We start from the raw sequence: 23,690 nt of genomic DNA, 5'->3' as shown, positions 1-23,690 counted from the left end.
CTTACTGTCTAGTTTAACACTATCTCTTCGCTTGTCGCTTATACGCTTTAGGGCTTCGCGGTTAGCGCTACTAATACGGTCTCGAGTAATAATAACGGCTCTAGCGTCGTACTATACCTGCTTCTATTTAGGTCGTCTTATATCGTTAACTAACTAAGCGACAGTTATTAAGCCTACTAGAATAGTTAGTTTTCGGCGCTAAGAGCTTACTCTATAATACTAACTAGCTCGAGAATCTAGTAGGTCCTTCTAAACGGCCTTTATACCGTCGTTAGTCGCTAATCTATCTACAAACTCGAGACTATACGAATAACCTTCCTTTAGCGATTCTAGCTCGACGTAGATCGGCCTTATAACCGTTAAATTAGTAGGTAGAGCCTTCGGTATATAGTTATCGAGGAACTCGCCTAAATAGGCCTTAGGCCGCTTCTCGTATACCTTAATAATAGACAACTTCGTACCGTAGTCGTCTAAGGGCTTCGTTCGCGCGATACGCTTTCTACTAGGCTTAGCAACGATAACTATACCCTTAGAAGCGTTAGAAGCGCGCTGTTTGCGGTCTACGCGGTCGTAGTCTATATAGCGCTTATAAATACGACATTTAAGGCTTAATCGTCGATATAAGCGGTTATTATCGCGGTCTACTAATAACTTGCTAGGTCGATCTTTGTAATACTATACATTCGATACGAAATAGCGGTATTCGTCGTATTCGAAGCCCTCTACTCGATAAATACCCTTCTTACTACCTATAGGGTAGAAGAATAGGCGCCTTCGATCGTATAGATTTAGTAGAAACGGGCTCTTAAACTATAACAATCTACTTAGTTACAATCTACTTAGTTATAATATAGTCTACGAGACGAGTTATACGTACTAGCCGCTCTACTTCTAGCTTACTAAGCAATAACTCAATATCCTTAGGAGATAGGTGTTTAGCGTACGACGGCTTAGCTATTATAAAGAGCGTAGAATTAGCGACAGTAAGGTTAAAATAAGCGCGATATGTAACGCGAGGAAGAGGTAGAATAGGTCGATTAATAAGAGGTAGAAATGGCCGCTAGATAAGGTCTAGTTTGGCTTTAATGTAACTCCTTATTTGCAGGCCTATACTATGCGATTACAAGGCTTCAAATTGGCTCGAAATTGGACCTCTTAGCGGTCCATATATAGCCTGTCAACAACTATAGAAGTGGTCAAGCGCCTTGTTAAACCTGGCCGCCGTGGCGGCGCGATCTACACCCTTGTCTTGGTTGATCTACTTACACCTCACCAACGTCTGCGCTCCGTCTATGTATGTACATATACGTACCAAGTGAGCCGCAAGTCATCGTCGACGAGAAGCTCGATCGACGCAACTCGTGCCGCTCTAGTGGATGCCCAAAGATCGAATCAGACGCAATTCGCTGGACGTCGTTGCACTGCTCTCACAAATCATCGATCTCCCACACACCTTTACTGTGTTGACATGCAACTAAGCAGCGTTCTCGCGTCCCAGTACCAGGGGTGACAGCTCTAGAGACTAGCCTGCTTAGCTACCGGCTCTACGTAGGGCTCTTTGCAGACGACGCGTCGACTACGCACCAGCAGCGAATGCGATTCCAGCGAGAATGTACTTTTGGCCATCGAGATGCTCCTGGACCGCCGCGATTGCATGCGGCATCGTCATATCACTGTCGAACTACTGACACCTCGAACATCGCAGCTATTCACAACCGGCATCACCAATGCCTACCTCACGACATGCATATATGGACACGTGTCTTGGCTATTTTGCCATTCACAACCTTTCGAGCTTCCCCTGCACCAAAATCCATCTTCCACCTCTTCTAGCTCCCTCCCAATTCCGCATATACCGAATGCAAACTCGCATTTCGACTCAGATTCTTCGCCTTCTCCAACATTTCATTCGCAAGCCGCTCGAGATAGAAGCCCGAGACATCCGGGGGCAATTGATCAAAACTCTTCACAATCTTGTCAATATCCTTCCTGCCTTTCTCATACGCAGCAAGATCGCGGTTTCCGTAAACATCTCGACCCGCCGCATAGCCATTCGACAAATTGCGGAAGAAGACATTGACCGCAATGCTCAAACTCTCCGTCGGAGCGGTCGTGTGTACCCACATCGGCGGGATGAAGAGGATGTCGCCCGGGTCCAGAACAGCTTCTTGGGGATGCGTGTTTGCCAGAGCTGCATGATCTGTCGCGGGCCCCTTCCCATCAGCCTTTCCAAATACATTAACCGATGAACTCGAAGCTCCGGGCTCGAAACCCAGCTGACTGACATCGGAAGGAGGGAAGAGCAACAATCTCTTCCTGCCCCGAACTTGACAGTAAACATTAGCCATCACATCGTAATGCAACCACATATTCACCGGCCCGGAAATTCTCAGCGGAGAACTATGTTGATTCTGCGTGACATATTCCAGTTCATGCGGTAATTCGAAGTCCTGTGCAATCGACGGAAAGTCCTCGGACAGACATGTAGGGTTCTTGGAAGGTGCGTCTTGGGACAGAGATCGTAGGTATAGCCTTTCTCCACGCTCCACGCCATCCAGAAAAGCTCCGAATTCTGAAGTAATGTATTGGAAATTCTTGCTCTGAAAGTCCAGATTCTGCGTCGTGGCGGCGTGAACGGAGACTTTGCGATCCGCGCCTATGGCTTCTTTGAGGTATTGGGTCGTCCATGCCGTCGTGCAAGTTCCGATTTGACAGCGTCTGAGAACGAGGGGTCGAGCTGCTTCGACGTATTGTGGGAAATTGATGCCGTGGGAGATTTTCATTTCGTGGATGGCCATAGGAGGGGGTAATTTTGAGGCTGAGGCGCAGTGGCCGTTACTCTCTGCTCCGCCGTCTGTAGGAGACTCGACGAAGATTTTGCTTTGCTCTGCTGTAGGTTTGCCGCCTTCCAAGGTGGAGTGGAGGCGCCATTCCATTTCGAATTCGCCGGGTTGGGCGTCGTTGAGGATACAGCTTCGGTTCCAGGTTGTGCCGAATGAGAAGCAGGTTGCTCCTCCGCCGAGGACTAGGAGACCGCCATCTACGTCCATTACTGTGTGGCCGATGAAGAGCGGTCGAGGGCCTTGAATTGGTTGGGGTCGTAAAGTCTTCATGTTGAGGATCTCATCTTGCCGTGTGAGCATTCTTGCACCTGTAATTCCTCCGATCATCAAGATCCCTCGATTTGATCGCACAAGCTGAGCTCCGAAACGCCCAAGAATGACTGCATCTGCTTTCAAGAACGCTGTGGCTCGAGCAGTCACGTTCTTGCAGATGAGGGTCATGTCGCTCTCCAAGGTCCAATGCCAGAAGTCGTTTAGCACGCGACCTGCGCTTGTCATGCCGCCGACCAACACACCAGAGACACCTTCTCTGCTATCTGTGATCATTGTGGCACCGAATCGGGCGGATGGTCGCTCCTCGCCTTGTACAGACACGGTCTGCCATCCCGTCTCACCAGTCCAGATGAGCCACTCGTCGAGAACGTGGCCATCGCTCGTTCTTCCCCCAAACAGGAGGACCGTATGCGCAGGCCGAGGATCTGTGGGTAGTACCAACGGAACAGCGCTGTGTCGATATCGCCCCGAAGGAAGGTCTTGTACTCTCCTCCACTTGGCATCCAGTCTAAGCCATGCCTCTGCACTCGCCTTATCGGGTGACGTCCGTCCACCAGTCAGTACACAGTTCGCAGTACTGCCAAGCCGTGTCACAGCGTGGCACATAAGACCCTGCCGTAACGGCGGCCCTTGAATCGGTTGCACGGCATCAAACCTAGAATACGTATTACACGTGTCAAGGCGTTCCTGGGTGCCGAGACCGCCATGGAGTCCTACGGAATCGCCGGAAGCGTCAGTAAGCAGAGGAGGTATCGAAGCAGCATAACGCCGAAAGTTGTGTGGCTCAAGCAATTCGTGCGTCTGCAGGATATCTCCAGGTCCGAAGTGATACTGCGGAGTGTCCGGACTACTGCTCGTTGTCGGACTCGATATGATAGATCCTTTACTCGATCCCGCGAATAGTGATGCTCGCGATGCTCTATACGGCTTATATGTGTAGTCGCGGCCCGGTTCCTTCTCCGCATACAGGAGGAAGTAGTGTGAGGCGAAGAGAGCGAACTCTTCCCATTCATCGAATGGCTCCACGCGGTCCAATCGTCGCCGCTCCTCGGCACTCAGGAATACAGGATCTGACCACAGCTCCCATAAAGATCTTATTTCGGTACCAGTTTCGGGGTAGCCAGCTGCGACGAATCGGAGCTTCATCTGTTCCATGGTCCCGACTGCACGCAAGGGCGTTCTGAGCTTTTCGAAATGCGCCAACATTGTTGCTGCGAATGGATGATCCGAACCGTCTGGGAGATGCTGTTCCAAAAGACAGAATCTGACATCGTCGAACGTCGCTGACCAGTGGAAGACTGATTGTGAGGCTTCTCGTTCCATGTAAGCTGTCGACACTTCTGACACGAACAGGATTGCTACATCCTTCCCTTCCAAGGTCAAGTGATCTCTGAGAATCTCCTTCATGGGCTCAATATTTGCAAGGTCGCAACCAATGGCCACGTACGGGTCGCTGGACGCCAACAAGCCCCCATCCCTTGCAGTAGCGGTGAATTTTGGTAGAATGTTTTTGAGCTGCTCTGTCTTCTGGATGATGCCGACCTTATTCTGCATCAGAGCAGGATAGTCCACATCCACGAATGTAGCGCCTTGACATAGTACTGGTTGCTTGCCAAGAAAGAGAAAGGGCAATGGGTCGCTGTGGCGCGTGTCAATATGAAGGCAACAATGCAGACACGAGAGATGGGGACATACTAGCCGCAGCCTAAGTTGACGACCACCTTTCGCTTCGCAGTCTGCTCGGCAAGAAATCGGGATACGCCATGTTCGATGGCTTTCATGCGCAACCAGTAGCCTCGATTGATGAGTGGCGATCTCCGCTTGAATTTGCTAACAAAACATCGAAAGTACTCGGGCTCGCCACCGTAATAAAGCTTCTCGACAGATCGCTTGGAGACGATGCTTGATTTGTTAGTGTCCATGATCAATTCATCTCGCTGCTGCTTGTGAGGATCCACAGGGATAGCTTCCTTTGCCTTGCCATTGACAGGCAGAGTGCTGCTACGCCTGACTTTGCTGGGGTCGGCGCCGAAGAGCTTTTCCGCTGCCAACATCTTGCCGTTGCTTCGGTTTTCATGGCCAGTCGGTTCGTGCACGCTCACAGGCGAATCGATGTGCAATCGCGCAGAATCGACATGCCCGACGTTCTGGGAGTCACGTTCTGTTGTCGGGCCTGATGTTGATGCTGTGGCTGATGCTGTCGCTGTTGTCGCTGCGCCGGGCAGCAGGGAATCTGGCAAAAGCGAGGAGTGGTCTTTCCCTGGCAGGAGGGATTCCGGCAGAAAAGTGCCAGAGCCGCCGCCCTTTTCTCCAGCAACGGACTCCCCCATGCTTCCAAGAGTACTAAGTGTCGCGCGGGTCGCTGCTGCTCCGAATTTGTCGTACTGTGGGTCTCAATCGGCATGTGGTTGCGCGTGCACGACGGCTGGGAAGGAGGAGCGGATGCGGATGCGGATGCGGATGCGGATGCCTCGTACTTATCACGCACGCACGATAGATAATGACTTGACGACTGCCTGCGCACAAACGAGAGCACCACACATCAATCAATCAATCATACATTTCGGCTCCTCACACTACTTCGCACAATAACGTGCATGTCACAGCCGGCGACGTGTGCCCAAAATAGACTCCTGACCACAAGACCCTTGACATCATGGAGCGACGCTTCGGCTGGCTGACGGCCTCGGCCTGCATCTTGCATTACAGGCCACCTCGATTGTCCGAAGTCCCGATTGATATATCAGACTGGACGTGGACGGGTGAAATGTGCGATATCTGACCAGAGCAGCAGTAGTACTCATCATGCGCTTATTGGATCTGCAAAACACTGGTCTGATCCATGCAAGTGATCACATGTGAGGCTCAGGCCCCTGCCATCGGCACGCTCCGAAGTGTGGAGAGCTGCTGCTGCTGCGAGCTCGAGCACTTGGTGAAGCTCCACCACCCACCTCCATGCCTTCACAGTCACGCTGAGCGCATCCTTCTATTGCTACGGACTCATGCTTGATTCACCACTCGGCGCCTCGTAGCACATGCTCGCAAGATGGCCGGTCTCAACTTTGTGACCTTCAACCAGTACGCAGCCCGCCGCAGATCCATATCTCCACCGCACGCACTCGTATCAGTACTGAACCGCGGGCAGAGACCACAGCCTCTTGGCTGTCGCGACCACACGAGGACTACGAGTCTACAGCACAGACCCGTTCGAGCTCACAAACCATTCCTATGAAGAGGACATATCGCTGGTGGAACAGCTCTTCTCCACCTCGCTGGTGGCTATGATCCTGACTCCACGACTCTTGCGCATAGTCAATACCAAGGTGAGCAACGAGGACTATACGTGCATGCGCATGCGCATCCGAGGCAGAATGGACTTCTTACGTGACTGAGTAGCGAAAGCAGAAACATTCGACAATATGCGAGCTCACATTCCATGGCATGGTCGTTGCCGTCAAGATGAACAGGAAGAGGCTGGTGGTCATGCTGGAGGAGGTCGCGTTTATATATGATATCAGCAACATGAAGATGCTACACCAGCAGATGACACCCTTGAATCCGGGAGGCATTTGTGCAATCTCGCCGAACTCAGAGAACAACTACATGGCCATACCGCACTACCAAAAGACGCCGCAGAACCCCGCCACACAGCCGTCGCATGTGCCCAAATCAATAGTGAAGGAGTCGATTAGTGGAGATGTGCTATTATACGACCTCAACAGGATGGAGGAAGTCACAGTCATCCAAGCGCACCAGGCGCCTCTGTCATACATTGCGATCAACAACGATGGTACACTCATGGCGACATCCTCGGAGAAGGGCACGATTATTCGAGTCTTCTCAATACCAGATGCCAAGAAGCTATACCAGTTCCGAAGAGGCAGCATACCAGCACGAATATATTGCATGAGCTTCAATGCCACCTCCACACTACTTTGCGTATCATCCGCAACCGAGACCGTGCACGTGTTCAAGCTTGCACCACCTTCGGCCAATCCGAATAGTAACGGGCGAAGGTTGAGCTCCCCGTCGACATCGCCACGCCACGCCTCATTCTCTCGAGACCGAAGCGAGAGCCCTTCGTATTCTGAAGATCAAGATGCCCTGGACGGCGACCCAGTAGCTCTATCCAATGCCCCACAACCACGTCAGGCTGGATTCATGTCTTTGGTGAGGAGGACATCGCAGAATGTGTCGACTTCGCTCGTATCAAGGGCCGCTGGATACTTACCATCTTCCGTTACTGAAATGTGGGAACCACAGCGAGACTTCGCCTGGGTGAGGGTGCCTCGCGGTTCAAACGGACAGCCTGTGAGAGCTGTCGTGGCAATGGCGAACAACGTTCCCCACGTCATGGTCGCCACCAATGAGGGCGATTTCTACGTGTACAGCGTGGATTTGGAAAGGGGTGGCGAGGGAACTTTGGTGAAGCGATTTGAGTATGTGAAGAAGTGACGGGTTTCAGGCCACAGTGCTGATTATGATCACAGTGAGATCCACGGTCTCAAATACCGGAAGGGCCAGGACGGTGATGATTAGGAATCTGACTGAAAGGCCCACCGGGATGAAGCTTTTCGCCATCACGGCGACGTTGTAGCGAGCATTACAAAGGCCCTGCTGCGTCTGAACCTCATTGGGTCGACTGCTTGCTGGCCAACACGATCTCGAGCCGTTTACCAAAGACTGCGCAATGACAGTCGTTTAGCGATCTGAATTGCATTGAGACTCTCCTTTCTGAACTTCACACCAGTTTTGCATTCACGATCTGGATACGGGAAAAGGCGAGCGGAATGTTTGTGGACCAATCTTAATCACGATGCTATGCAATGCAGCGTTCATAGCGGCGGCGTCAGGTTCGGAGCATTACCATTCTGCAGACTCAGAAGGCGGCAAGAAGTTACGACTCGTTTTGTTTACCTCAGAAAAGCGCCTACTCTCGAAATGCCATATGTCTCAAAGTAGCATTTCATCATAGCGTATGGATATTCGTATCAGGTGCAAGATCTCAATTCGGAGCGAAAGCAAATGAGGTTCCACTTCATTCTCAAAGTCCCGCGGGATTTTCATTCATGCCTCATTTTGAACGAAGTAAATCAAGCCTACTTTTCTTTCTGCCTCTACCTCTACCAGTCCTTCTTCACCTCGAAACTCCATTCGAATTGCAAATGCGTAATATTGTCATCATCAACGAACTTGGAAACCGCATTGTACTTGCCCCTCCCCAGCATTCCAGATGGCGCGGTATCAGCCTCAAACTTCTTCTCGTACTCCGGCTTATCAGTCGTGCTAGGCGAGTAAGAGCCCTGAACAGACATTCCAGATCAGCACTCAGAAACCCAGCACGCGCAGCAAAAAACAAAAAAAAAAAAAAAAAAAAAAAACTTACAATCATCTCCTGCATCTTATTCTTCAACGGCCCACGACTAACGACCTGGAGATACTTCAGCCCGCTCAAAATCTGGTGGTTGACGCTGAAGCGGGCTTTCATGCGGAAAGTTGCGCCTTCTTTGATGGTGAAGGGGTGGTTTTTCAAATCTTCTACCGCGCCCGGCTTGCTGAGGTCGATGATGATGTCGGGACGTCCTTCGACTTCCAAGCCCAAAGATTTGATTATGACTTTTCGGGGGTCTTCGGGGTCGCCGATTGGTGTGCCCGTGCCGAGACCTAGGGATTCTTTCCATTTGCGCAGAGATTCGTCGTTTTGGTCTGTGTAGAGGAGGGGGGTTAGTTGGGGTTTGGGGTTTTCTTTGTGAACAAGATGAGGGAGATAGGGCTGCACTGGGGTTGGAATAATTCTGACGTCTGTGGATTGCCCGCCGACTCGTTCGGAACTGACCTAGTTGCTGGTACTCATCAATAGTCTTCTTCTCACCGACCTTGAAGCCCTCCGTGTGCTCCGGCTCAAGGTCCTCGTTGGCGCCCGACATGCTGAACCGCTCTGCTGTGTTCTTGCAGTGCGAAGGCACGATTTTGACCGTGTTGTTATGTGCCGCGCGTAATTTGGAGAGACGTGACGTTGAGAAACAACGGAGTCGAGATGTGCGTTTGTGTTTGGAGATTGGTTGGCTACCCCCCGCAAGTAAGCCTTCAGTGCCTCAGGCTCCAACATGGGTCCAACCAGTAACTACATGCACGTTCTGTTCTATAATATGGACTGTATGTATGCCTTGCTGCCCTTACATGGTCCGCCTCTACCATCTAGTCAGTCCCTCGCTCAGACAAAATAGCACTACCATCTCCCCGACTAGTGCATCGGTCTGTTGCGATTATGGTTGCGTACTCTTATATGCAGGTCCGTAGGCGATTGATGCTGCTCTGTCTCAATACATGCTTCACGCCACCCTCCGCGGCAACGGCTTTGTTATACGCCCTCAACTTATCAGTCTCCGCTTGAAGATTATTAGTATAACCTTGAGCATTGAATTGCGGGAAGTTGTGGTATGGAGGCAACTGCTGATTCGGGAACAGCTGAAGCAATACGGGCAATAGAATACGGGGTCGGCTTCGGCGAAAGCCCGTCAAGATCGCAGGGTCCAGCCGAGACTTGAACGCGATCAACATGCCGTCGAAGGACAAAACCACTACTACTTACCAGAAGGATTCTCGTGAGCGACGTAAGCCTGCGAACTTGACTATATCAGTCAAGCAGGATGGTGACACTGAGAGCCTAGACTCAACGTCCTCGTACGCCATTCTAAAGCCTGTTCAAGTTCGGTCAGAGCAAGAAGGAGAAGCAAGCCGGACAAAGCTCCTAGAACTAATGGTGATGAGGAGGAGGAGTGACCAGCTCGACAGGTGGGTGAATGAAGATAGGACCTCGCACGGTGCTCGCTAGGCGTGAAAATTACCTATTCAAATCTCCCAGCCACAACAATATACATTAACTAGTTCCATTGTACCGCGCGACTGCCGTGACGCCGTTCAATCCCCAGATTTCGCGACCTCAAGTGTTCCTCCTGTATTCCATGCCACACATATCGCCTGGTCTCGGAAATCTGCATCTGCTGCCATCGCAACCGTCTCGTGCTCAATACATTCAATTGTAATATACGACATCGATATTGCAGACAGAAAGACCGCCGCGCCGCGGGATCAGCTTCTCGCGCGTCACGTCTTTCGAGATCCGCCTCGGTCCCTTTTGCGACAGCGACAACTACAGCGCGCGACCTCTCCGCCACGTATCGCACGAGCGCATAGACCACCATGTCTTCGCGACCACACATATTGCCCGAGAAGCACAATGAGATGCTTGAGGAGCATCGCGCGCCCGATCGTACGTTGCATTCTGAGCAGAGAAGAGAGCATCGCCCGCGCGACAACCAGGCTGACAATACCCCTTACAGATTCAATCTTGACCGAACGACGCTGCTTGGGACAGACAGAGCTAAAAGTGAAGCCGGGTCAGATAGGAACATCGAATGCGACCAAGTTGGAGAACTTGGGCTTCCTCGATTACGCCCATCTCCGCGTCCCTCTGCCCAAGGATCTCACGGGAAGCGGCGTCTTTCAGAGAGGCTCAAACCGCAAGTGGCCAGAGGCATATTTCTTGATGGTAGGTGAAAGCGATGCGCCGGCGCATTACATCAAGACACTAAGGTAGACAACTAGCGACGATCAAGTGACGGCTTCATCAGCGCTACGGGCATGTTCAAGGCTGCATTCCCATATGCATCGGCAGAAGACGAAACAAGAGAGAAGGAGTACATTAAGAGTCTCCCTGCTGCATCTAGTGAAGAGGTTGCTGGTAATGTTTGGATTGACCCTAGTCAAGGTGAGTGGGGAATTTGATGGCAACACGTTGCGGGCCGTTTCTCATTCACTGCGCAGCTCTCGACCTTGCCGAAGAATACGGAATCAAGCTTTGGATCGCTGCGCTTCTCGATCCGGAACCCATCACTCACGGAACGTCTGATCCAAAGAAGTCAATTAAGTCACCACCACCATTTACCATGAATGAAGATGCTGCGAATGGCCGTACGCCTCCAAAGTCCGCTGCTAAGGGCGGACGCGGCTCTAGACGTGCACGCAGCATGCGCTCGGAGTCCCCATCGAAGGCCGCCCCAACTCCTCGCAAGATCGCAACACCACGACGGTCGCGCAAGACGCGAGGCGCGACCGCAAGCGTAGACGAAACCGCCTCAATCAAGGAGGAAGTGGAGGCAGAAATGAACGGCGATTATCAGGCAGACACGGTCAAGGTGGAGGTCGAGACGGTCACACTCCCCGATGCGAACGGCATAGAGCAGGTGGAGTCAACCAAGGTCAACGTATCGATGCCCTCGCATCACCCAGACCTGAAGATCCCGGAGAACGTGGAGGACATGATGGCGACAGCGCGCAAGATGGTGCAGGATGCAGAGAGGATTGGCGGACCTAGCACTCGCAAAGGCAAGAGAAAGGCAGAGGATATGGCGGAAGCGGACGATGAAGTTGGTCTTGATGGTCCATCGAAGCCAGGCAAGAGGGCGCGACCCTTGGAGGTAGAGCTGCGGAAAGAAAAGATCCGAAGGCGAGCTTACGCTGGCATCGCAGCCAGCTTGGTTGTAGGGTGCGTATCTCCATGTGCGAGCTTGTTGGACTACCTAAAGCTAACCTTTTCAACAGTGCCCTGATACCCACCGTCATGAGCTGGCTGTGAGAGAAATCCTTATTTGCATTTGAAGATACCACTGGGGCAGTCTCTGGAGTTCAGGCGATCTATATTGCTTTTCTGCAGAAATGCTTATGTATGGAAGTTAAGTCTGTGGCCGATGCCACACTGTTGGAAGACAATTGGAGATCGTGGGCGAGAGGAGAAGAATGTGCGCTGGAAAGAGGAAGATACCCAGCTTTCTCAAATCATCAGGCTGGAGAATGTTTATTTGACCACTTTGAACGTATAATGCAATGCCTATTCTGTTGAGCTATCAACGCCGCGAACAGTGCTGGTCTGGACTGGACAAGCGTGACAGCGTGGCTGTTCAAAGGGGATTTGTTATACCTTTGTTGTGGCATGCTCCACTCACGGCTCTGCTGCCGTCTCCGTGGCGCCGTTTCTGGCTGTTCGTTTCCGCAATGCTGGGCTCGGAAGACGCACAGAGGTGACACCACGTCGGAACCGGAGTCTCTTACGTGTGCGTACACGGAGATCGGCATAACGATCAATTCGCGCGAGATAACGTCAAGCTGAGCGATAGATATGACGAAAGAGATGTGGCGAAGACATCCGAAATGGTTTGCTTGATTCGCGCCTCTGCAATCGAGGACTAGAAAACCAAGTCTATGATACATCTGCATTTCAGATCAAGAGATCATAGCGAGATAGTATGCATGTATTGGTATCGCCACTCTCGTACTCGACCAATGCATGCCTCATGCACGCTCGCCTCTCCTTTCTCATATCCTCGTGTCATGATGACGTCCCCCACCATCGCCTCCCATTGCCTCTACAAATTTTGCTTGATGGCAGTCTCGAGGGCGGCTGGGTTGGCGCCGACGACTTCACCGACCTTCTCGCCGTTCTTGAAGAGGAAGAAAGTCGGCATAGCGCGAACGGAAAGCTCTTGCGCGACATCCGGGCACTCGTCGACATCGATCTTATAGAAGCGTGCGTTCTCGTAGGAGTCGGCAAAACTGTTTGTCCATTCCATGTCAGCTTGTGTTGCAAGGAGCGAGTAGATGTAGGATATTACTTACGCGCTGACCTTGGGCGCAATGACCTTGCAAGGACCGCACCATGTCGCGAAGCAGTCGAGGACAAGCAGAGTGTCCTTCTGGGCAAGGGCCTCGTCGAAGGCAGCCTTGTTCTGGAGGTTGTGCACGCCTTGACCCATTGTAGCTGAAGTGACGGAGAAAGGTCTGAAGTTCTGAAAGATGGGTTGGTATGTGGTTCGGAGAGTGGCGTTCGGTCTGTTGAAGCGCGCGGATGTGAGTAGTGTTCGTTTGAGAAAAGCTGAAGATGCTGAAGACATCAACAGCACAGAGTGTATGTAGTGGTTTGATGCTCGATATGTAATGGAGGCAAGGAGATTCGTAGGCTAGGTCGACTGCATTAATAATCCAGCCGACTCCCGAGATCGGGCAAGGGGCTTTCTTGGATCATGTTTTCCGCGTATGGGAAGGGCAATACTCACACAAAACTTTGGATTCGCAATCTGTTGTCAGTCGAAGCTGCTGGTGGCAAGGCAAGGCGTATGAGGAATCTTGATTGCTAAGGTGTACGGAAAGATGTTCACGACTCCCGAGGTCGTCTAATATTTCGAATGGCGTCAGCTCGTGCCCCGCCTCGTGGCCAGACCCTGGTCATGCAACTTCACTGCACATGCAGTTGCGTTCACATGCAGGCAATAAACGCTCGCGCCTCTTAAGGCTCTATCAACAATGCTGCTATTGAGATGCTGTGTAATGCACTCTCAAACAGCGACCAACTTGTGAGGCGCTCGATTATACTTGACCCTCGTCAACAAAGTCCTCACGCAGCAGCATCGCGCTCGCGGGCCTAAGAGGTTGAAAGAGCAGAACTATAGCACCGAGACCAGGGATTGCAGCTGTATCGATCTCCAGAGTTCGAGCGAAGAAGCTCATAAAATGGAGGGACCATGATCGCTATTGCGTTCGTAGAGACTGAGCCTATAAGTTAGCCATTCTTCGAGAGTATGGCCCCGAACCCACTACGCCACGGTCACAACGGCTATGCAGCACCTTCTTAACTCCAAATATGGCGACGAGGAACAGAGACTGAGAATGATACGTGGTGGCCGCGCGGGTTATTCGTGCTCGATGCGATTGATCTTGAGGTGAACTGGCCCCATGTGAGAATAGGAAAAGGTTAATTCACCTCACACTCGAAAGCTCACATCGACTCGAAACGGCAACTGCCGCTGCTGCCTCAACTTGTTATCTTTGAAGCTCGGCCCAGACTTCGCGACTCATCCATCAACACTACTACTGCCGCCAACATGCTGTCCAGCATCCGCCAGTACCTCTCATCGCGCCAACGCGCAAAGCCTTCTACGATGCCGGTAGTCGAGAAGCGGTACCAGACACCACCAGAGGCCACAGTCGAGGACCTGCCGACGGAGTTGCTGGCCGAAGTAATGGGCCACTATAGCCCTGTACCGAGAGATTATCGCACACTCTGTCTGGTCAACAAGCACTTCAACGCGGTGGCGACGCCATTCCTCTACAGCCAGTTCAGTAATTTGACGAGTTCAACTCGGTAGGTAACTATGCTCTTCCCCTTCCCCTGTTGAATGGTTTGGCCGCCTTCAACTAGGACATGGAATCCCTGCTCGTGGAGTGAAAACCAGGCGCTGCTATCGGCAGTAGATTAATGGAAGCGACTGACTGAAAGGGCGGATGGGGTAAGTTCACCTACTCACATTGCTGACTTGAACAGACTTCGCCTATTGCTTCGCACAATCACACAAGAGCCTGGACTCGCGCGCCATTTGCGTCAGCTCAACATCAAGTTGTGGTTGGGAGCTGCAGACGACCTTCCGAGCACCAAAGAAGTGATTGGCTACCTGGAAGCGATCCTACCATATGCAGCATGGCGCGATGTTCACTACCCATTGTCCACTAGCCTTCGAAACGCTGTTTACGACGCGCAGGTTATGCTGCTCCTGCTACTCGCCAAGAACACGCAGACGCTTCATTTCTACCTCCCAAGTCCACAGGAAGCCAGCAAATTCGGCGGAATCAGCCCAAAGTACGCAAGTCTCGGGACCATGTTACCACTCTTCCAAGTATTGGCTCTCGAACAGCAGATCCCAAGTATCCTGCCAGAGCTAAAGTCTTTGTAAGTGCTTCGGACTGATTACCGTCTTGAAAAGGAGACATGCTGACTGCTGCCAGGCACGTTCGCAATCAATATGATTCCATGGCCATTGGTGGGATTTCGACAATGGTCTGTGCGAGCTCGCACATAGTCAAGGATGCAATGTTCTTCCCGAAAATGGAAATCATCAGGGCAGATGCCATCTGCAGTGACAGAGGTACGCCAGTTGGCCCGCCCAAAGGTGGAAAATCTTCCGTCACCAGACTTCACCTCAGCCAATGCCATCTCGACATACCCACCCTGTCTGGTCTTGTCCGTACTTGCGCGAGTCTTCAAGAGCTAACCGTAGAGTGGTACGAAAATTTCATCACTAGAGCCGATGCTCAGGACGGTGAAATATCGGATCTGACCCTGCAACAGCTCTGGGAATCGCTTCAGCGTCATCGCAGCTCCCTTCAGCACCTCAAGCTTGTATTCAGAGCAGAAGCGGCCAAGTGCATCACAGATCGTCCAGCCTTGCGGTCTCTGGATGAGTTCTCTACGCTCGAGACTCTTTGCATAGATGACTACGCTCTTGCTGGCGCGCTGCAGGGCGAATATGTTGATCAGTGGGAAGTCGATGATCTCTTCAAGGACCGGACCAGCTTCCTGCCGCAAAATCTGAAGACCTTTGTCCTTCACACCCGCAAGGATCTCATCGACTCGAGTTCAGTTATGGCGCAAATCCACCACATGCTTCCTGAATCTTTGGAGCACCTCACAGTCACCTTCACCGACCTGGTCCCATCGTACTATCGCGACCTTGCATACACGCTAAAGCCTGAGTTGCCCAACTTGATGAGAACCATTTGCAGGCGTGGAATCTGCTACTCGCCGCACAACAGCTGGGTCGTTGAGTGCTGGAAGGGTGAAAATCAGAGCATCAAGCAGGGTTTGGTGGAATACGAGATGCAGTTGATTGATGGAACTCCAATGGAGGAGGACGAGGATGAGGTTACCGCGCAAGGCTAGCTCGGAAAACGCTGCAGTACTGGGCAGCGCAGTGCATGTGGCGATGCTTCTCACACGAAATGAATATTATCGGAGTCATGGCTTGGAGCGGGCGTATAAGTCAGAGACTCAGAGGTAGTGCAAGTGCTGAGCTAAGCACGGAGGCATGGCTTTGAGATGCAAGTAATAACACTTCTTGACCCATGATCGCAGCCTGAAACTTCCCTGTTCTCCTCGTGACGACGATGCAAGACCTCCTGCGAAGTCGAGTTTCACAAAAGCTTCGAGTCGCCGCCAAAGAACCTGTGCCTGTGCCTGTGCCTGTGCCTGTGCACCATGATCCCGTCCGGAGGCGGTCCCTTGCAGATAAAACGGAGGCTCCGATGTGGTGGTCAGCAAATCGCAACCATGTTCCACGACAACGTCAGCGCCGATTGAAACAGTGCAAGGCCAGAACGACTCGCAGTGACGGTGCGAGGGATGACGCCTTTGATCAACATGCCATTGTTTCGAAAGAGTAGTGTGGCCACAGATTGATGTGTCGATGTCTTTTTACATATTAAGCTTTGTTCGGCGGAACTTAAACTTCTGTGGACGCGTCTGCTTCTTGGCAACGGCGATCTGGCTCCAGTTCGCTTGCAGATTGGGGATTATTGGGACGCAGGTTGCACAACAACATTCGCTTTCTCAGCCTTGCCCATCCTATCACACAGTCGCTCTCGACACCTTTGCGCTTCTCCAGAATGTACTTCTACCACCGCTACCTACAGCAATAATTAATCCGCGCGAGTCGTGGCAAGAGCGAATGCGATAAGGGATACAGACCTGATACGGACATGGCAAAGCACCAATATGGCCTGGTCTTCGATGCTGGCTCGTCGGGCACTCGAGTCTACGTCTACCGGTGGAAGGACGCGAAACATGCCCGGAAGGAGGGCGACAAGGAGGATCTGAGGAGGTTGCCCGAGGTCAAGACCAAGAAGAAGTGGATCAAAAAGGTGCATCCGGGCATTTCTACCTTCGGCGATAAGCCTGAGGCTGTAGGAGAACATCTGAAAGAGCTAGTCGAGTTTGCGCAAGATATTGTGCCCAAGGGCGAGGTGGAAAATACGCCGGTATTCCTGCTTGCGACTGCGGGCATGCGATTATTGCCGGATCACCAAAGGGCTGATGTGCTGAGATATACGTGTGCCTACTTTCGAGAACATACCCAATTCCAACTGCCGGATTGCGACCTACACGTACAGGTTATTCCGGGCGAGACTGAAGGTCTCTACGGCTGGATTGCTGCGAATTACCTTCTTGGAGGCTTCGATGCGCCGGACGATCATGATCATGGAAAGAGTCACCACACTTACGGATTTCTTGATATGGGAGGAGCATCGGCGCAGATTGCGTTTGCGCCAAATGCAACGGAAGCTGAGAAGCACGCCAATGACCTGAAATTGCTGAGGCTGCGAACAGTGGGAGGCCAGCAGATGGACTATCGAGTGTTCGTAACAACATGGCTCGGCTTTGGAGCCAATGAAGCACGAAAACGATATGTAACACGACTTCTCGAAGCGTCGCCGAATGCTCATGAGCTACCGGATCCGTGTCTGCCTGTCGGCATCAAGGTCAAGACAACTGGTGAGGAGATTGCACCCGGGTCCAGTGACTTGCAAGGGAAGGAGCCTTATCTGGTCGGCACAGGTGACTTCACGCAATGTCTGAAGGGCACGTATCCTCTCTTGGAGAAAGAGAAGGAATGTAAGGATGCGCCTTGTCTGCTCAATGGTCAACATACCCCTGCGATCGACTTCGATGTCAACCACTTCGTTGGCGTCTCCGAATTCTGGCATACGACACACGAGATCTTCGCGAAGGCCCACAAAGACAAAGCCTATGACTTCCAGACGTATCAGAAGCAGGTCACCGACCTCTGCTCACGAGATTGGGCAGACATCGAGAAAGATGTCGCAAAAGAGAAGTGGGGCCACGAAGTGGATGCAAAGACGGTCGAGGAAGTGTGCTTCAAGGCGAGCTGGCTGATTAACATGCTCCACGAAGGTATCGGAGTGCCAAGAGTCGGAATTGAGGCTGGCAAGAGTAGTGGATACAACAAGACCAAGGCTGTGGTTGAAAGTGCCAAAGATCGCGGCTTTCTGGATCCTTTCCAGGCTGTCGACAAGATTGATGGCACTGAAGTCAGCTGGACTCTCGGCAAGATCGTCCTCTATGCATCCTCGCAGATGCCACCTGCAGAAGATGCACTGGCCGTGGGCTTTGGCAGTAATACGCAAACCACGCGACTGCCTCCTGACTGGCAATATCCTGCAGCCGGCCTTGACTCCTACCCTGCGAACGGAACCATGCAAGCGGAAGATCAGGACTGGCACGACAAGATCCTCACCAGCACCTACTCGCGTCGCATCCCAGGCATCCTGATCTTTCTGCTTATTATGGTCCTTGCCGTCTACCTACTCTGTGGCCGTGAGCGACGCCAATCCTGGTACCAAAGATATCTTGGCGGCAAGTCCTCGTCATTCAAGTCGAAGAAGAAGCGACCGGGTATGCTTAGTGGCAAGCTCTTTGGCAACAACTCTCCCTCCTACGAGCGAGTGCTCGAGGAAGCCGATCTAGACGACTTCGAACTAGCTGAAGTTGACTCCGAGCACCTCTCAGATTCCAGCACTGATGCAGACGCCGTGCGAATCGGCCGTACATCCGGCATGGTCACTCCAGCAATGCGAGCCTTGTCACCTGATTTCACCAGAAACTCTCCCATCAAGTCAAAGGGCTTTTTCGACCCCTCTGGCATCGCGACACCTGTCACCACCTCACATGGCCTCGGCATTGGTGGTGCAATCACGCCTTTCGAACGTTCTGGCTTAATGGCCAGGAGCGAGAGCACTGACCGGCTTGCTCCGGGAAGTAGAAGTAGGAGGACCAGTCCCAGTCGGAAAAGTCCTTTGATGACACCTTTTAAGGAGAGTGTTGATTGAGGGGATGAGGAGGAGTTAATCACGAAATTTGGATTTTCTTGTTTTCGTCATCATGAAAGCGAAGGTGCTTGTGGAGTTTTTGAATTGGATGCAATGAAATGAACGGGGTTTGGACACTGACACTTGGGTTTACTACCACTGCCGGGAAATGTGGCTAAGGTATAATGATGTGATGCTTTGGTGCGAAGTTTTCTATAGACTTCTTTTTGATCTTGTCCATACGCTTTTAAGAGATGCCGTCTTGGCTTTTTGATTTGTCACATGCGGTTTCTGGGAATATCGTCTCATACTTTGGACAGCGGATTGGCATAAAGTGTGGAGGTCCTTGTGAGTGAGCCGACGAGGGTGCGTGCGATCGAACCATGTGAGCGAAACCAGAGGAGCATGACAAAGTCCTAGAAACTATGTATTTCATGTTGCATTTGAGCGCGCGGACCGTGATTCGATAATTGCGGCAACGACCACAGCCATGGTCGTCGACACCCAGAGCTCAAAGCTACCTAGTACCTTACGAGCTCAAGCGTCTTGATGCAGGCACGCTAGGGCTACTCAACGCATTCGACAGAACATTGCTCAACTTCGTGCGTATTCCTCCAATCGTCGCTTCTGGATTGCATAGCATATACGCTATGCAATCACGAAGCTTATCAGATGGTCCGACTGCCAGATCTTGCGGTAAGGCCCCTCGATGAAGCGACTGCAAGGTGTCGCGGCGCTCCATTTGGGTATTGAATTTGCAGAGAAGTTCGCACGTGATCACCCCAAGCGCGTAGATATCCAGGTGAGGCGATGGCGGACTTGAGGTCTTGCTCGTAGGACGATAGATCTCAGTCCCTACGGCGGCCTCGGCCGCTGCATCAGAGTTGGGTTCGCCGCTTGCAAGCTGCGTGACGAGACCGAAATCACCAATGCAGATAGACAGCTTGGCTGGGTTTGCTGATCCTGCAGAACGACATTCGGAACAGAGGAACAGGTCGACACAGCCATGCGCAGCTCTCGGATTGCTTTCGTGCCTCAAGAAGATATTCGCGGGCTTCAAATCGCGGTGGACGATGTTCTCTGAGTGGAGATACTCCACGCCGTCCAAGAGCGAGTGGAGAATTTGGAGCGATGGTTCGAGGTGAAAGCAATGTGAAAGAGGGTTGACGGCGCCAGTTGAAGGAGGTGCCAAAAAGTCTGCCAAGGTCATTTGGTGCACACTCATTTGCATGTGGAGCGCTAAAGTCGGTTGCGTTGTCGACAAGGTGACTCCGTTCGATGCTTCGGAGAAGGAACGTCCGGAAAGTTCTCGAGACGCATCGTCGCTGATATTTGACCTGATGTGCTGTTCGGATGAGTCCAATTGTGATGCGTTTTGACTGCTCTCGAAAGTGATCGCGAGTTCTTCCGTATCGCCTTGAGTCTTGACACGGTGAAATGATTCGAATGATCTCGAATCCGACTCCGTCTCCTTGACACCAACAACACTCTGACTTTCATTTGTGGCCATGAAGACATTACTGGAGCTTGAGTTCTGTCCAGTACCAACCGACCACTCGATCCAGCTGTTGAAGTATCTCACTACGTTTGGATGCTGGAGTCGCGACAAGCTCCGAACTTCCGCCAGAAGCTTATCCAGCGCAGCCTGTCCGCCTGTAGAGATTTCGTTGATCAGTGAAGGACGGATTGGAATCTTCTTGACGGCATAGATGCAATCGTCCAATTTATGTCGGACCTGGTAGACTTCGCCGAAGCCTCCTCGACCAAGCACTCCAATCTCTTCGAAATCCTGCACATATCTGCTTGGCAGTATGGACGGAATTGCGACGCTGTCAAGGAGCGAGACGGGGCTGCTGGGTGTGGATGATTCGCCTGAAGCTGTTAGGAGCCTTCTTACAGGAGCTGGGACAGCTGCCTGCTGGCGTCCAACAAAAGAACCCGACATAATATGATTCAGCCCATCGCGAGCGACTTGCCTGGTAGACCGATGTTGATCTCCGTGAAGATCAGGCGAGACCAGATGCAGCGAGGCAAGCTGAGTGGAAAGCCGTGTGTAGACTTCGTGTACCTCGCGCTCGATATCATCCTTGTCGTTCAAGTCCCGCCCTTCTCGGCGTCTCCTCTCAAGCACCTGTGTCATGCACCTCTCCTCTAGAAGCGCATGTAATAAGAAGTCACGACCTGATCCAGGGCCTTGGCGCGACTGCCCCAAAGCGAGCGCATTGTTATGGGCACCGGCGCTGTTCTGAGGCTCCCGAACGTTTAGTTGTGAGACGGAGTTGCTCCAAATCTCCTCGCTGTCTTCGTCGTCACTGCTGGACTCACTGTCGCTCGAGTTTGCCGATCTGAAAAACTTGGACATGTTGCTGCATCTTCGATGTCCGGCTGCAAGAGCACTCTATTGGGTCGGGCAGGCGTGATCGGAGTGTCTTGTTCGGCAATCTATCTGGGTTGGGGGCGGTCTCCAAGATCTCTGGTCTGTACTGAGATTCGAGAAGAAGAAGTCTGCATCTAGCTGCCGCATTGAAGTTGTTGAAGCCGAATGATCATGTCGAGAAAAGACTTGAATGTCGAGAGTCAATGCACAGGGCGCAATTGATGTTTCGCGAGGCTTCTGTAAACTTCGAATGGGCGACAAAATAATGTACAAGCATTGAATGAAAGGTGTTCGATTCAGCACAGTCATCTGGTCATCCGAAGGGCGAAGTCGCGTGGCGAGCCTGAGGCAAGCACGAAACTTAGCGTCAACCTTAAATCGTGAACATATCAAACAGGCTTTGCGACTTGGACACACGACGACTCTTCCGTATCGGGAAAAGCACCTCAGAATGGCCGATGCAGACGAAGACGTGGTTCCACGGGGAGGGACCGGCGGCGAGGATGTCGACCTCTCTGATGAAACACAAGATTTCCGATTTTTGAGCTCCATCTCGTGAGTACGAAGTCCGTCGTGCCTCCAAGATACATGCTCACGTTAGAATAGTCGAGAAGACGCAACAATACCCAAGCGTGGTGAAAAGGACTTTGAACCGCATGCCACGGCTCTTCAATCAAATACTCTGGCGGCATCCCGGCAGGCAATGCATAATGCACTTTCATACCCGAGAATTCATCATCCTAACGGATACACATATGCCGTCTATCACCCGGAAAGTAACATGGCCTATTCTCAGAACCCCAAAGGTGTGCTTTTCTCCAAGATGGGTCAAGTACTCTCAGCTGCGGACGACCCGCTAGGCAATGACGAAGGCCGAGGGCAGAGGTTATGGTTCTTACCTGAGGAGATAATCTATCTGATCGAGCGAGGGACTATGGACGTAAGGTGGCCTAGCGCAGAAGGCGACCAGGAGCTAGGACTACCGATGAGTCTTCAAGGCGCATATGCTATGTTCCTTGGTGACGAAGCATCCCACAACGGCGCACTTACTCTCGAGCGGTATTCTGTCTATGCGAACTTGAAGAGACTAGGGTACATCGTAATGCGCGCACCAAGCTGGGACAGCGCCGGCCTTCCATTGACCGACGAGCACTATCCGAAGACCGCGGCCACTACACGTACGTGGCAAGCTGGATTTCTCACTGCTACCTCAATATTGAAAATGTTCTTTGGCGGCGACCCAGGGCAGGATCAGAAATGTCATCGGACTGGCCCAATGATCGCACCAGGTCTCTATCGGGACTATATTCACATCTATCAACGGCTGGCGCTCATCAGTTTCTACGATCCGCGCAGTAGAAGAGCACCTGCAGAGCCCGAGCTGCCCAACCCAGATCCGAATTTCCGCGTCACCTACCACGTCTGGAAGCCCGGTTCGTCAAATTTCAAGAAGACGGCGCCAGGACATCCGGACTTTCGCATTGCTGTCGTCAATGCTAGGGAGACAGCAGTCCCGACGCTTGAACAACTGAGCTCTCTGATTGACACTGTACCCTACTCCCCACCAAGGGATGACGCTTACTTCTATGCTAAGCTGAAGAATGGGCACAAGAATGTTATCCTGGCAGTCGTAGATCAGGGCATGACGAGCTATCTCCGGATTGCAGATGCTGCATTTGGATGTGAAAAGATATACGAGCGCAAGGCAAGAGGTGGTGGTGCAAAGCGGGGAGGCAGAGGAGGACGAGGCGGTGGTAGAGGAGGTCGTGGGCGAGGTCGTGGATGAAGTCTCCTTCCTTCATGGCCGGATCTCTCTTGAATTCGTCTGCGAAACACGACAGCCTTCTTCGATTGACACAGACCGCCGATGCAGACTGTCAATGGGCTCACAGTTACCTGAAAGGTCAATCGTCCATTCAATATTCACGGCGAAGTTTGCTATGGTTACTTGAACGGACAGCGGCTTTCCAAGATCCAGATCGGATCCCCATAAGAACAGGCAAATCTCGATAGCCTTTTCCGCGGCTCAAGGGAGCAGCGAAAACCAGATCTAAAAGCAAGAAGCACTGAATTTGCTAGTGCTTTTGCTCATGGATGAAAGGCGCTATCCAAGACAATGACCCATGGCAAGTTCGAACATTAGATCCAAAGTGAGTACAGTTCCTCCCGTATGTGGTATCTAACGCTTGTATACTCCTTTCAACGCCCTTCAAGCACCTGTTCATCACGCATCATTAAACCGTTCGCCAGGCTTACGGGCAGCTTCTCAGACCGGAGAGAGTCGCTCCGTGACTCGGTATCGACCTGTCTTTGCACAAGACGTGTGCCTCTCAGTCCTCCACGCCGATCTCCTCTGCTAGGAACAACCAAAACCCCATTGCAAGAACTAAAAGAACCAAAAGCGCAACCAAAGAGCATTGCCACCAGGTCGATTCCGTGCTGACTCTTCCACCGCGCCGCCCATCTCGTTCGAAGACCTCGCTCTC

General features: G+C 52.0%; 9 protein-coding genes across 9 annotated transcripts; 5 read left to right on the top strand and 4 right to left on the bottom strand.

Moving 5' to 3' along the window:
• Positions 1 to 1,638: 1,638 nt before the first annotated feature.
• On the bottom strand, positions 1,639 to 5,044 carry MYCFIDRAFT_167794 (uncharacterized protein). Its single transcript, XM_007932606.1, has 3 exons — positions 4,812 to 5,044; positions 4,084 to 4,755; positions 1,639 to 4,002 (listed from the first exon to the last, which is right to left on the bottom strand). The coding sequence occupies exons 1-3, from the start codon at positions 5,036 to 5,038 to the stop codon at positions 1,830 to 1,832; spliced, it is 3,072 nt and encodes a 1,023-aa protein (XP_007930797.1). The 5' UTR covers positions 5,039 to 5,044; the 3' UTR covers positions 1,639 to 1,829.
• A 1,118-nt stretch (positions 5,045 to 6,162) lies between these two features.
• MYCFIDRAFT_58496 (uncharacterized protein) lies at positions 6,163 to 8,156 on the top strand (the record flags this gene model as incomplete). The annotated part of the gene is made up of 4 exons (XM_007932417.1): positions 6,163 to 6,194; positions 6,262 to 6,439; positions 6,513 to 7,555; positions 7,607 to 8,156. 4 exons carry the CDS (start codon positions 6,163 to 6,165, stop codon positions 7,653 to 7,655), a joined length of 1,302 nt encoding a protein of 433 aa, XP_007930608.1. The 3' UTR covers positions 7,656 to 8,156.
• On the bottom strand, positions 8,128 to 9,117 carry MYCFIDRAFT_58492 (uncharacterized protein). The gene is made up of 3 exons (XM_007932416.1): positions 8,953 to 9,117; positions 8,503 to 8,822; positions 8,128 to 8,419 (listed from the first exon to the last, which is right to left on the bottom strand). Exons 1-3 carry the CDS (start codon positions 9,041 to 9,043, stop codon positions 8,240 to 8,242), a joined length of 591 nt encoding a protein of 196 aa, XP_007930607.1. The 5' UTR covers positions 9,044 to 9,117; the 3' UTR covers positions 8,128 to 8,239.
• Positions 9,118 to 10,464: 1,347 nt separating this feature from the next.
• Positions 10,465 to 11,665, top strand: MYCFIDRAFT_98822 (uncharacterized protein; the record flags this gene model as incomplete). The annotated part of the gene is made up of 3 exons (XM_007932605.1): positions 10,465 to 10,668; positions 10,725 to 10,887; positions 10,944 to 11,665. Coding segments are annotated over 3 exons (1,089 nt in total), but the record flags the coding sequence as incomplete, so codon positions are not given.
• Positions 11,666 to 12,312: 647 nt separating this feature from the next.
• On the bottom strand, positions 12,313 to 13,064 carry MYCFIDRAFT_205026 (uncharacterized protein). Its single transcript, XM_007932604.1, has 2 exons — positions 12,792 to 13,064; positions 12,313 to 12,728 (listed from the first exon to the last, which is right to left on the bottom strand). Exons 1-2 carry the CDS (start codon positions 12,926 to 12,928, stop codon positions 12,542 to 12,544), a joined length of 324 nt encoding a protein of 107 aa, XP_007930795.1. The 5' UTR covers positions 12,929 to 13,064; the 3' UTR covers positions 12,313 to 12,541.
• A 989-nt stretch (positions 13,065 to 14,053) lies between these two features.
• Positions 14,054 to 15,885, top strand: MYCFIDRAFT_80823 (uncharacterized protein; the record flags this gene model as incomplete). Its single annotated transcript, XM_007932603.1, has 4 exons — positions 14,054 to 14,313; positions 14,494 to 14,895; positions 14,952 to 15,003; positions 15,295 to 15,885. 4 exons carry the CDS (start codon positions 14,054 to 14,056, stop codon positions 15,883 to 15,885), a joined length of 1,305 nt encoding a protein of 434 aa, XP_007930794.1.
• Positions 15,886 to 16,700: 815 nt separating this feature from the next.
• Positions 16,701 to 19,100, top strand: MYCFIDRAFT_157197 (uncharacterized protein; the record flags this gene model as incomplete). Its single annotated transcript, XM_007932602.1, has 1 exon — positions 16,701 to 19,100. The coding sequence occupies one exon, from the start codon at positions 16,701 to 16,703 to the stop codon at positions 18,846 to 18,848; it is 2,148 nt and encodes a 715-aa protein (XP_007930793.1). The 3' UTR covers positions 18,849 to 19,100.
• Positions 19,101 to 19,356: 256 nt separating this feature from the next.
• MYCFIDRAFT_80821 (uncharacterized protein) lies at positions 19,357 to 21,189 on the bottom strand (the record flags this gene model as incomplete). The annotated part of the gene is made up of 1 exon (XM_007932600.1): positions 19,357 to 21,189. One exon carries the CDS (start codon positions 21,187 to 21,189, stop codon positions 19,357 to 19,359), a length of 1,833 nt encoding a protein of 610 aa, XP_007930791.1.
• A 466-nt stretch (positions 21,190 to 21,655) lies between these two features.
• MYCFIDRAFT_80820 (uncharacterized protein) lies at positions 21,656 to 23,647 on the top strand (the record flags this gene model as incomplete). The annotated part of the gene is made up of 4 exons (XM_007932599.1): positions 21,656 to 21,759; positions 21,811 to 22,382; positions 22,449 to 22,922; positions 23,565 to 23,647. The coding sequence occupies 4 exons, from the start codon at positions 21,656 to 21,658 to the stop codon at positions 23,645 to 23,647; spliced, it is 1,233 nt and encodes a 410-aa protein (XP_007930790.1).
• Positions 23,648 to 23,690: the final 43 nt, after the last annotated feature.

Source organism: Pseudocercospora fijiensis (genome assembly GCF_000340215.1).
Source record: "Pseudocercospora fijiensis CIRAD86 unplaced genomic scaffold MYCFIscaffold_9, whole genome shotgun sequence".
NCBI lineage: Eukaryota > Fungi > Ascomycota > Dothideomycetes > Mycosphaerellales > Mycosphaerellaceae > Pseudocercospora > Pseudocercospora fijiensis.
This window is presented reverse-complemented; position numbering and strand designations above follow the sequence as displayed.